At 46.4% G+C, this 13,485-nt stretch overlaps 1 protein-coding gene across 1 annotated transcript in view; it reads right to left on the reverse strand.

The window, feature by feature from the left end:
* The window catches only part of NOL10 (nucleolar protein 10), a 50,243-nt gene extending 37,796 nt beyond the window's left edge, over positions 1-12,447 (reverse strand). Inside the window, exons 1-11 of the mRNA XM_069728093.1 lie at positions 12,225-12,447; positions 11,138-11,183; positions 10,833-10,931; positions 10,677-10,754; positions 7,640-7,677; positions 7,077-7,213; positions 4,295-4,360; positions 4,031-4,091; positions 3,839-3,924; positions 3,547-3,625; positions 2,579-2,728 (exon numbers count right to left, since the gene is read on the reverse strand). Of these exons, the coding sequence (XP_069584194.1) occupies positions 2,579-2,728; positions 3,547-3,625; positions 3,839-3,924; positions 4,031-4,091; positions 4,295-4,360; positions 7,077-7,213; positions 7,640-7,677; positions 10,677-10,754; positions 10,833-10,931; positions 11,138-11,183; positions 12,225-12,425 (1,041 nt within the window). The 5' untranslated portion in view covers positions 12,426-12,447. The remainder of the gene's footprint in view (positions 1-2,578; positions 2,729-3,546; positions 3,626-3,838; positions 3,925-4,030; positions 4,092-4,294; positions 4,361-7,076; positions 7,214-7,639; positions 7,678-10,676; positions 10,755-10,832; positions 10,932-11,137; positions 11,184-12,224) is intronic.
* Positions 12,448-13,485: the final 1,038 nt, after the last annotated feature.

A 13,485-nucleotide genomic window follows, 5' to 3' on the forward strand; every position in this document is an offset into this window, starting at 1 on the left:
AATTACACCATTTACGAGTACTTTACTATCATGTCATAAAAAAAAATAAAATTCTAGCGTGGTGCATAGTGAAATTGGGAAAAAAAAGTTTTGTGGGCGATTACAGTTTTCGTTGTGCAGTGTTTGGAGCTGCTGGTTTTTCTCCGCTGAGCTGACATTTTTATTGATATTTTGACTGTTTCTTATTGCATTTTTTTATGTTTTGGCGACCATATAAAACAAAAATTCGTATCTAGCACTTCAGATTTTTTTCATTACGGAGCTTAGCAATAGCATTACTTAAGTTTTATAATTGCCAGATCAGACTCTTGCGGGTGCAGCGATATCGGGTTTACTTTTCTTTATTTGGAATGGAGGGAAAAAGGGCAATGTAAGCTGAATTTGTATCTGTTTTTCCCGAGTTTTTAAAAACTTAATTGTATTTTTTAGTTCCCTTAGGGGACTTGAATCTCCGAACATCTATACTATAAACTGCAATACCAGAGTATGGCAGAATATAGTAAAAATCAGAATCTCCACAGTGGTCTTCACTGGAGCACTGTCATAGCAGACCACCGCCAGCTGGATTCTAACCTATAGGCACCGCAATCGCGTGATGGCCGAAGGGTTCCGGGAACGGCGCCCCATCTAGTTTACAAACTGTAGATGCTGCCGTCAAGAGATTGGCAGAGGCATTTAAAAGGGTTGTCCGCCCTTGGGGTGGCATGTCGGCAGTCGCTCTGTGAATCCTCACAGCACTTCATCGGTGCCGACACAGGGAGTCATGCGACAGCAAGTACCGGATTTGCACACTTCCAACTAGACGTGTCCGGCCTCACTCAATACACTTGCACTGAGAGAGGCTGCGCTCGTCTAGTCGGCATGTGACGACATGGATGCTTCTGGCGCTGGAGAATCCTCACCCCTCACAGCGAATAGTCACAAGTCTGCAGTCGCAAAGAGTGACTGAACACTTGTAGCCTATAGCCGGACAACCCCTTTAACCCCTTCATGACCTTGGGAATTTTTCGCTTTTCCGTGTTCGTTTTTCACTCCCCTCCTTCCCAGAGCCATAACTTTTTTATTTTTCCGTCAATTTGGCCATGTGAGGGCTTATTTTTTGCGGGACGAGTTGTACTTTTGAACGACATCATTGGTTTTAGGTCTTGTACTAAAAAACGGGAACAAAATTCCAAGTGCGGTGAAATTGCAAAAAAAGTGCAGTCCCACATTTGGTTTTTGTTTGGCTTTTTTGCTAGGTTATTATTATTATTATTTATTTATTTATAGGTTCACTAAATGCTAAAATTGACCTGCCATCATGATTCTCCAGGTCAGTACGAGTTCATAGACACCAAACATGCCTAGGTTATTTTTTACCTAAGTGGTGAAAAAATTTCCAAACTTTGCTAAAAAAAAAATAAAATAAAAAATTTGCGCCATTTTCCGATACTCGCAGCGTCTTCATTTTTCATGATCTGGGGTCGGCTGAGGGCTTATTTTTTGCGTGCCGAGATGACGTTTTTAATGATAGCATTTTGGTGCAGATACGATCTTTTGATCGCCCGTTATTGCATTTTAATGCAATGTCGTGGTGACCAAAAAAACGTAATTCTGGCGTTTCGAATTTTTTTCTCGCTACGCCGTTTAGCGATCAGGTTAATGCTTTTTTTTAATTGATAGATCGGGCGATTCTGAGCGCGGCGATACCAAATGTGTAGGTTTGATTTTTTTTTATTGATTTATTTTGATTGGGGCGAAAGGGGGGTGATTTAAACTTTTATATTTTTTTTACATTTTTTTTACTTTTTTTTTTTTTTTTACTTTTGTCATGCTTCAATAGCCTCCATGGGAGGCTAGAAGCAGGCACAGCACGATCGCCTCTGCTACATAGCAGCGATCTGCTGTTCGCTACTATGTAGCAGAAAACCAGGTGTGCTGTGAGCGCCGACCACAGGGTGGCGCTCACAGCTGCCGGCGATCAGTAACCATAGAGGTCTCAAGGACCTCTATGGTTACAATATACAAGCATCGCCGACCTCCGATCATGTGACGGGGGTAGGCGATGACGTCATTTCCGGCCGCATGCGGTAGTTAAATGCCGCTGTCTGCGTTTGACAGCGGCATTTAACTAGTTAATAGGTGCGGGCAGATCGCGATTCTGCCCGCGCCTATTACGAGCACATGTCAGCTGTTCAAAACAGCTGACATGTCCCAGCTTTGATGCGGGCTCACCGCCGGAGTCCTGCATCAAAGCGGGGCTTCTGACCTCAGACGTACTATCCCGTCCGAGGTCAGAAAGGGGGTTAAAACAATAACAGCAGTGGGCTACATCTGAGTGTCCAGCTCCTGTAGGCGTTCACTCCCGAAAAAAAGTGCACAGCAGAGCACGCGTTCGCTCTGACATCACCATTACATTCTATAGCCCCCCGTGGGCGCATGCATCTGGACCTCGATTTGTGGGGGATTTCGGACATATGCCCTGACGGGGACACCGGACGCAATGTGAAAGCCCCCTTAGGGTAACGCATCGGGTCCAGAAGACTCCGGCTGACTGTCCGCTCAGTGATCTACCAGCACCACATGTCTGTGCACTTACATTATCCTTGTTCCACATTTTGATGATTCTGGAATCAGAAGATATAATCAGCTCTAACGGATCATGAAACTGGATGGATTTGATGGGGAGCCCGTACTGGTGATCCTTTACAATCAGCGGACAGTTGGAGCGGAGATCGTACACCAGAACCTGCAGAAGGAAGAAGGGAAATGAAAAGAATTGTTCTCTGCATGGGAACCTAAAGCAGCGTGACTGTGCCCACCACCCACATAAAGGGGCACTAACTGATCGCTGGCTCGGCGTCCGCTTCCCCAGTTACTCATGGGACTGTAGACAGTGGATTCTCCTGCAGACCCCGGGTTGTCATGCCAACCCGTCGGCGACCCGCGGTTATGTGACACGGGCGCCGATGGGCGGGAATAGTGACTCGCTTCAGGCGTGTGCATGTTAAATGACACTGTCAGAGATTGACAGGGGCATTTAACATGTTAACAAGCCGGGGTGGAATCGGGGGCACATGTCGGCTCATGAAATCAGCTCACATGTGCAAGAAAAGATGCGGGCTCAGCACTGAAGCCCACATCAAAGGGTGAGATAAGACAGGCGTCATATACACAGCAAATGTCGTGAAGGGGTTAAAAAGGATTCGGGGGTTAAAACCAGGACCCGTGGTCATAATTGGATTTTGGGTTACTCTCAGCCTTTTGGGGGTATTATGTCCATGTTAGCATTTGTTGCAGGAATTTCGGCATCTCTTTGTCAGAAAAATGCAGCGTAGAAGACGTTCTGGATGATTTTTCCGCACTCATTAGTTTGGGTGAAATCTGCAGCAAAAACACTGAAATAATTGACATCCTGCAGATTTTTATGTGCGAGGAACAAATAAGCAACGTGTGCAGTAAGACTTCAGGAGTCTCATTCACTTTGCTCGGACTAGGACAAAACTGTACAAAAAAAAAAAAAAGCAACATGTGCACAGACCCTTACAATCCATGCCATCGCCTTACCTGTCCGGTGGACATGCCCACGGCCATGTGCAAGGGGCCATTAAACCTCAAAGCAGAGACAGACGGTAAACCCTCAATTCTGAAAGAAAAGACACAGACGCACGATAGTGATATCATCCATGTAACAAAGATAAAAGGGACAATTCATCATTTGCCTTGTTTTCCCTCTAAGTCGCTTACGTGGTACCTGAATTTTGCACAAAAACAAAATGAGCAAATTAAAAAAGTACCGAACCGTAAGGATCAAAGAGGGGATAATGAGTGATGAGCTGCAGCCCATCATTGTACTTACTCCGTGTCCTCCATTACACTGCCCAAGGCACAGTCCAGAATCCCCACACGGCTCCTCATCCGGGGGTCCCAGCACTCCACTTTACCCTATGGGGAGGGATATTTAGAAGAGTAAAGCAACTTCAATCATCATGCAAAAGCTCAGAGATCAGCAATCTAGGTGAGAAAAGGCAGCATGGCAGCCAAGCGTTACCTCCACTGTGCCGGCAGCAAATAAATGGTGCGCAGGATTGATGTCACAAACGTTAATCTGCCTAAAAATTAAATAAAAAAAATATATATATACACATCAGATACTGTCAGCAAGGTTAATACTTAGAAAAAAAAAAAACACAAATCAAGAAAAAGTCCTAATAAACTCCTGTACAGATGGATGATCTGCACTGCGAGCGAGTTCATTGCTATGTGACCGTGTGGTGCCACCTGGTGGCCTTTAGCATGTATTACCACAACTTACGTAGCTTCAGTCTGCAGGGAATTTAGATAGCGTCCTTGCTCTAAATTTAACCGGTAGACTTCAGAACTGAAAAGAGAGGAAAGTTTATTTTATTTTTTTTATAGAAGAAAATCTCAAGATAAGGCGAGCTCTAGTTTATCGTTGGAAATTCATATTCTTCAACATATACTTTTTTTTTAATTTAAATAGATTTTTATTAACAATATAAAAAAAAGGAGAACAACAGAATGCCATTTACATTGCATTATATCAGATACACATTTTCTTACTTTAATAAACCCCAACATTACCCCAACTACCCCCCTCCCCCATAAGACAGCTCAGTCTCAATCTCCACCCCACCGAGGCATTATCTGCCTCTTGTAATTTATCCTCTTCCAGGTCTTAGGAAACACGACGCCTATACTCCTCAATCCAAATCAAGCCAAGGAGACCATATTTTATTAAAGAGTTCTATTTTCCCCCTTTTACTGTACACCCCCTTTTCCAATTTTAGACCATGTTGAACATATTGGAGAAATTCCCTTCTCACAGGTGGTTCCGCGTTTATCCAGTTTCGTGCTATTACTTTCCTGGCCATGTAGAGTAGCCTAGCGATTGCAATCTTCCAAGTATTGTCAACTCCAATTTCTTCCACATATCCCAGCACACATACTATCGGGTCTCTAACAACTCTGCACTTATATGCTGCTTCAACTCGGCTCAAAACCACCACCCAAAAGGCAGCCAGTCTCGGACACGTCCACATCATGTGATATATTCCTGCATTCTCACTCGCACACCTCGGACACCCAGAATTGGCACGCAATCCCGCTTTGTATAGCACTTCCGGAGATTTATATACCCTATGCAGAATGTATAGCTGCGAGAGCCTATATGGTTCACTCAAGGATAGTCGCGGAACCCACTCCATCACCGATTCCCAGGTTTCATTTTCCATCGGCCCCACTTCTCTCTCCCACTTAGCTCTCGCCTTTATAGGGAAATCTAGCAGAAATGTGTGCATAAGGTCCTTATACAGAGTGGAAATAACTCCCCTTGTAGTACCCTCACCACACACATACTCCAACACTATATCATCTTGAACCCTGATATCAGCCTTCTTATTCTGAGCTCTAAAGGCATGTCTCATCTGCGCATACTGATATTCCCCTGTGGATCGCAAACCAAATTCTTCCTGCAATTGGGAAAAGGACTTCAGCTCCTGCTGCTGGATTATCTGGTGAACAAAGCAAATTCCCTTATTCTGCCATTCCATCAATCCTCCCAGGGCCTCAAAATCCTTTAAGTTGTGGTTAGACCATATCGGTGTGAATTTAGTCAACCCTGTAACCCCACGAATCTGCCTTAATCTATTCCATAATTTACGAATCAGGAACAGGGTTGGGTATATTTTCCCCAGCGCGCCCAATGAGCCATCCTCCAAACACCTGGCCATCGGTCGTCGGTCCGTCACCTCTTCCAATAGCTGTTGTACTGCACTGGATGACGCCCCTCGCGCCCAGCCCTTCAAATGCTGGCTCTGGGCCGCAAGGAAGTATATTTCCGGGTTGGGCAAAGCCAAACCACCATCTTCCTTGGGTCGTTGAAGCGTCTCCAAGCTAATACGTGGATATTGTCTACCCCATATCAAACTTCTAAAGAGGGCATTAATCTGCCTGAACTTCCCCCGAGGGATCCAAATTGGTGCGTTATGCAGAACATAAAGAATTTTGGGCATAAGGACCATTTTAATAAGGTTTACCCTACCGACGACCGATAGATGTAGCTTATTCCAGGCGTCTACCTTTGCCTTGAGTACCCCCATAACAGGAGTCAAATTTCTTTGCAGAAACTCCGCCACCGGCACCGAAATCCATATTCCAAGATATTTAAATTGGGAAACCACCTTCAGCCTCTCATCCCCAACATCCTCACTCACATTCTCTCCTACGTCATCCACTCTAAAAAGAACCGTCTTATCCCAATTAATTGTTAGTCCCGACACAGTACCAAATCTCTCAACAATTTCAACGGCCCCTCTTAGTGAATTGTCTGGATCCTCCAGGAACAGCAAAACATCATCCGCATATAACGCTATTTTTTCCTCTACTTTGCCATACCTAAACCCAGGGACCCCATCCGACTGCCGAATCTTAGCAGCAAGAGGTTCTACAGCCAACGCGAACAGGAGGGGTGACAGCGGGCATCCCTGCCTAGTACCCCTAGCCAGCCCTATAGGACGAGATAGCTCCCCATTTACTCTAATTCTGGCGGATGGTAATGAGTACAACAGCTGTATCCAGGCCACAAACTGTGGGCCAAACCCCATACATTCCAGCACCTGCCAGAGGTACCCCCATTCGACGCTGTCAAACGCCTTGTGTGCATCTAGCGATACAATCACTCTTCGACCACAGTTATCAGACTCTACCTGCAAATTTACATATAACCTCCGCAAATTGATCGCCGTTGATTCAACATATACTTCTTGAGTACGTCACTTTATATCTATACATCAGCACACATTGCTCCAAAAAAAAAAAAAAAAAAAAAAGTATTGGCTCACAGTGAATAGACAGGACACATACTAGGCCAATGGGAGGCAAAAAGGACAATATTGGGCTTTGTCAGGTGCATGGGAGGCTTATGGCTGTAACAAAAATAATCACTAAGACCTCACCCAGGGCCTAGACGGGCCCTCACAAGGTTGCCCCATAGAGGCAGAGGAAGACCCTGTGATCAGTTCATTAGTGGGGGTCCTATGGAATAAAAAGGGATTGTCCAATGTAATGTAATGTACCTTGCTCCAACAAAGTACACATCGCAGGACGGGTAGTGGTAGGAGAAGTCTCGGCCAAACTTTGGGATCCTCAGCTTGTAGTAGAAGCCGTGCTGCGAGTGGAACTCCACGTAGCGGTCGCTGTAGAGGAAGAGGAGCTGGAACAGAAGACACAAGTGAGGATGAGCCTCCGCTCAGTGAGGCCGCCATCGCTGACAAGTCTATGTGCTGAGCGGCCATTCTGAGCAGCTACTGGATGGCACGTCCAATAGAAAGTCATGCCCTCGTGTACCCCAGACTCCTCCTGGCTGACCCCCCACCCCTCCATGCCCTGCTCCGATTGATGGCCACCCACGTGCGTCACTACTCATTCACCTCTGTAAAAGTCAGGACCTGCATCCTGTGCATCATATGCCATAAAGGTCTACGGGAAAAACAACCCCTTTAAGTTAAAGGATCTGCTGCACATGGATGGGCTTGGAGTTTTAATGAACCGCGATGAAACATTTCTGCCACATGCGAATGTCACATCCTCACCCCAAGACCCCGGCGAACAGTAAGTGGGACCCCATGCAGGCTCGTACCTTAGAGTAGTCTTCTGATAAGACGTCAAATTTGACCACTGAAAAGGAAAAAATAAGTGAGGTGAGTGGCTGTGCCGTTATAACAATCAGACATAAAGGGATAGTCCCAGAATTCAAGAGACGTCTTATTTCCAAATGAAAGAACGTGGTCAGATGTAACCGCGGGTTTATACCTCGTCCTCAGAGTCACTGACACTGTCCCCTGCTCGGCTCACACCTCTCTATCCAGCATTCACCATAGGGGGCGTCACAGCTCACCGCCGCCTCCTCCCTTCACAAGGACCTTTGCCCAGATTAGAGCATGCTCAGCTTACACAAACAAATAGGGCCTGCGGAGGTCACCCGTTATTCGTTCTAGGGCGCCTCGCCTGTGGCTGAGCTTCTAATGTACCTATTAACACAATACCGAGTCGCTGCGGTACATGCTACTAGAAGCAATCGAGTGATCGGAGGTTCCATTGCGCTTTTGTTAGACTTGCAGGGATTGTCTAACAAACAGGAAATCCCGGCATGTGTTGCTGTCAAACAACCGCGAGACGTGCAGCCGTGGGGACTCGAACATAGTATTAGAGCACGCCGAAGACACCATCAGCACTCGAGCATGCTCAGATAACACCTGATCCCAGCACGTTCGCTCATCACTACTACTGACCTTAAGAATAATGTCACCGGGTCACTTGTACCGCACAATGAATGCTGGAGAAACAAAACCCAAAACAGTGGCGGAATTGCGTTTCTTTCACCACATGAATTTTTTTTCCCCGTTGCTCAGTGAATTACATTTTAAAGTGATTGATGTCACTGCAAACTACTTTTCCAGTAAAAAAAAGTAAAAAAAAAAAAAAAGAAATTATAAAAAAACCCGAGCCCTTGAACAGCCATGTTGGCAGACAACGTATGGAACATGGGAGGAGGAGAAGGAAAATGAAAGAGGAAAAATGGAAACTTTCGCGGACATGAAGAAGATCCACAATCTCCCATTTACCAATGACGAATTCCCTTTAACTCATCACATCCCAGCACTACGGGCAAAACCGGCTGCAAATACATGCGGTTTATGCCACGATTGTGCTTTTCTCCAAAAACATGGCGAACAGCAAGTATTTACCTGCACGTCCCCATATTACCTGCCACATTCACAGCCCCAGAGATCGCACACTAATCACCTATATACAGAGCAGAACCCTTCCCGTTGGAGCCAGTTTTCATTTTTGCACTTTTTTCCCCTCCTATTTTTTAGGGAGACTTTCTTTTACATAAATATGAGAACTTTTTGCAAGACAAGTTGTAGTTTTAAATTACATCAGTCTCCCATATAATGTATTAAAAAAAATGGGAAATAAGTTCGAAATAGTGACTAGCGAGAAATAAAGCAAATCTGCTATTTTTTGTTTCATTTTTCCAGAGCTCAATGTGCTTCTTCAGGGGTTGAGGGGTTGTGTGAACGAAACGCGCGTCGGGGTGGAGGGACCCGGCACGAACTCTGCACACATAGTGAGTATTATTATGATGTAAGCTCGCACTGGTTCTCGGAACAGACAATTTGTGGATACATAATTTCATTCATAACTCTTATGGTGTCTTGCACGCTCTCTATCATTGTGGAATCCCATTGCAATGGATTGTAGCAATTGGAATACCCATATATACACAAGGAATGACGCGGGCCACCATCATTGTTTTCACTTTAGCACAAGCACTTTAGAAAAACTTATATATGCTTTGTTAAGCATCCCAAAGGTGCTTGGGATACCTATATACCAAACTACTAGCAATGTGTGCTTAATGGAGTTTGTTAGCCCTTAGCGTCCGTCACATATTTTTCTTTTCTTTCTGTTAAAACTTTATTTTGTATATTTAATAAAAACAAAAAATGGGTTGGCGCAAAGTATTTCAAACAGGTATCTGCAGCAACACAGAGGACAATACCACCAGATTGTCAAACAGAAATAAATCAAAATAAATACATAGTGTGCGCAAAAAAAAATGAGCCTGCTAGCCGTCAGCGTAGGAGCGCGATTATGCTCATGGTGTTAGTTCATAGGAATAGGACCTTGCGTGACGTAGGCAGTCACGTGACTGGTGAAGTACGATGCATAGTGAGGACCAAATCCAATGCGTTTCGGAGAACACGGTCTCCTTCGTCAGGGATGGTCCTTGAAGAAACAGAGCTCTGTTTCTCCGAAACGCATTGGATTTTGTTCTCACTATGCATCGTACTTCACCAGTCACGTGACTGCCTACGTCACGCAAGGTCCTATTCCTATGAACATCACAAGCATAATCGCGCTCCTACGCTGACGGCTAGCAGGCTCAGGAAGCGTGCGTCACCGGCCGGGACAGCGCTCCTGTAAGGTACATTTTTTCCTTCTTCCTGTTTTTTTCTGGCTACTATAAAGAAGAACTTAGACCTACGGACTTCAACGCCTAAAGAGGTAAAACACCTGTAAGGTACTTTATGTATCTACTGCTCCATATCGCACGTGCTGTGGAGCTATTCAGTCAATCCTTGGGACTTACTGGTTATTTATTGATATGATCTTTGTTTATATGATAGTTTACAACAGTTGCTCCAATTTTATACATTACGGAGCCTTTTAGTTTCTTGTGGAGACCCGCTCTGTATTTTATTATATGTGATTTTCCTGTTTATTTTATCTAGGAGTCGTCTATAGCTGTGATATTTAGATTAAAATCTTACCAGGTATTTTTTGCGCACACTATGTATTTATTTTGGTATATTTAATAAAAATTGCAATAGATTTTTAATGATGGCACAACAAATTTTATTTACTGGATGCCTTTCTCAGTGTAGAGAAGTTTAGTGATACAGATGGGATTTTGATACTTTTTGATTTCACTATAATGTGTACAGCGGGCTCAGCTCCTGAGCCTGCACCTTACTCCCACACCATGGCATGTGACATATCGGAAAGGGGTTAAAGTAGCCAAAGTTGGGTCTGGCTAATCGATCATAAAAGTATCTGAAAACAGGTTTTATCAAGAAGACAGCCCCCCTGTGAGGACCGATGATTACCCTCCGAATCCAAGCACCTCTCAAACTTCAGAGACAGCTGGTAAGTGTCGTAACAGCGGACACGAGGCTTGTACGTTCCTGAAAGAGACAAGCAGAAAGGTCATGGGCGCCACACTGTCCATAAAGGCAGAATAAAAGCCTCATTCACACACTCACCGGTGGCCATAATGTACTGCCCGTCGCGGGAGACCCTGATGTTGGTGCTGACCGTGGGCATCTCAAAGTCCTGGATGAGTTCGATCCTCCTCCGAACATCTAAGAAAACATTTCATGTTACATGAAGGGGAAATGTGAACAAAGCGGCCCATTATAGGCCACAGCAGGGCTCACGTGGCATCGACAGACTCGGCACAGACATCGCTGGAAAGACTCCGGTGACTAGACAGTTTTTCTTTATTCTACAACATGTAAGAATAGTAGACGACCTCTTCATGTGGTTTCCGTGCACTTCTCATACTTACCGACATTTTGTTTCTGCAGTGCCCTCTTCTTCCGATCAGAAAGCCACTGCAAGAGAAGAAAGATTCAAGTCATTACCCGATAACGATGTTTTACGTCGCACAGTACCCAAACGGTTAAAGCTTGCAAGACCCCGGTCCAGCGGAGATGTCAGTAACCGGTAGCTGCCGGGTGTCGCGCTGTGACGTCGCAACATCATGGGGGTCTAAAGATCAGAAGAGGAGCTGGGGGGAGAGTGCAGGGCTACCGTCTGCTGGCCACGGACTACCGTCATCGATGCCGCAAATCTGACCTGTCCAATCACTGCCAGGTCAGGGGTTAAGTGCTCGATCGCTGTGACCCCCTCCGCCAATCATAAGAAGGGGGTCACGTGTCCCAGGATGGAGCCACTAATAAGTGCTTGATCGCTGCGACCCCCCGCCAATCATAAGAAGAGGGTCACATGTCTCAGGATGGGACCGCTAATAAGTGCTCGATCACTGCGACCTCCCGCCAGTAACAAGAATGGGGTCACGCGTCCCAGGATAGGACCACTAATAAGTGCTCAATCGCTGCAACCCCCCTTCAAATCACAAGAATGGGGTCACGTGTCCCAGGATGGAGCCACTAATAAGTGCTTGATCGCTGCGACCCCCCGCCAATCATAAGAATGGGGTCACGCGTCTCAGGATGGGACCGCTAATAAGTGCTCGATCACTGCGACCCCCCGCCAGTCACAAGAATGGGGTCACGTGTCCCAGGATAGGACCACTAATAAGTGCTCGATCGCTGCGACCCCTCGCCAATCACAAGAATGGGGTCACGTGTCCCAGGATGGGACCGCTAATAAGTGCTCGATCACTGCGACCTCCCGCCAGTAACAAGAATGGGGTCACGTGTCCCAGGATAGGACCACTAATAAGTGCTCGATCACTGCGACCTCCCGCCAGTAACAAGAATGGGGTCACGTGTCCCAGGATGGGACCACTATATTGACTGAAAGTCATAGAAGATCTAAGATTGGAACATCCCTTCAAGAACACTCCTGGGAGCACATAACCCGCAGGAACCACCCGCTTGGGGGTCTGCACGGCGGCAGCAGTCACTCACCTCCGGCAGGGACTTTCCGCAGCTCAGGCTGTAGATCTTCACGTCGTTCACATTAGACACCTGCATGGCCGCAGTACGGAGACTACCGGCGCCACATCCCCAGATAACACGGCGAGCACTGCCGCTCCGAGCCGGACACTCACACAACCACATGGACAGGAAGCAGGAAGTTGTAGCAGAAAAGCTGGTAAGCGACGCCATCTTGTGGTTGTCCGCGCTTTGGTGTGACGTAATGAGATAACACGGCTGGTTGGCAAATCTTTTCACTCAAAAGAACAGCGCCATCTTGTGGTTGTCCGCGCTCGGATGACGTGGTTGGCAGTGCTGAGCGCCCTGAATGAACTTCATAGTCTTATTAACAAGTTTACCGATTTTTATTTTTTTGTTGAATTTGGACTTTTTCTAAATTCATTAACGATTTATAACATTTTTTGGCTTTATCGCAGTTTTATAATCCACTAGTGATTAAAAATCTGTCATGAGACTCACAACACCGGGTTGTCCAGGTTTATGACAAAAGTCACTCTATGTGGACAAGAAGATGTATATTGCATACATGTGGTCACATGACCGCCCTGTCTCATCACCGGAGAGCCCTCACATCGCGCAATGTGACGGGAGGTTGTATATCACATACATGTAGTCACATGACCGCCCGCTCTCGCCGCCGGCACCGGAGAATCCTCACATCGCGCATAGCGAGGCCGTGCATGTCTAGTCGGAATGTGACCGGGAGGTTGTATATCACATACATGTGGTCACATGACCGCCCGCTCTCGCCGCCGGCACCGGAGAATCCTCACATCGCGCATAGCGAGGCCGTGCATGTCTAGTCGGAATGTGACCAGGAGGTTGTATATCACATACATGTGGTCACATGACCGCCCGCTCTCGCCGCCGGCACCGGAGAATCCTCACATCGCGCATAGCGAGGCCGTGCATGTCTAGTCGGAATGTGACCGGGAGGTTGTATATGGCATACATGTGGTCACATGACCGCCCACTCTCGCCGCCAGCACTGGAGAATCCTCACATCGCGCATAGCGAGGCCGTGCATGTCTAGTCGGAATGTGACCGGGAGGTTGTATATGGCATACATGTGGTCACATGACCGCCCACTCTCGCCGCCAGCACCGGAGAATCCTCACATCGCGCATAGCGAGGCCGTGCATGTCTAGTCGGAATGTGACGGGAGGTTGTATATCACATACATGTGGTCACATGACCGCCCACTCTCGCCGCCGGCACCGGAGAATCCTCA

The sequence above is a fragment of the Ranitomeya imitator genome, chromosome 5 (assembly GCF_032444005.1).
Source record: "Ranitomeya imitator isolate aRanImi1 chromosome 5, aRanImi1.pri, whole genome shotgun sequence".
Taxonomy (NCBI): Eukaryota; Metazoa; Chordata; class Amphibia; order Anura; family Dendrobatidae; genus Ranitomeya; species Ranitomeya imitator.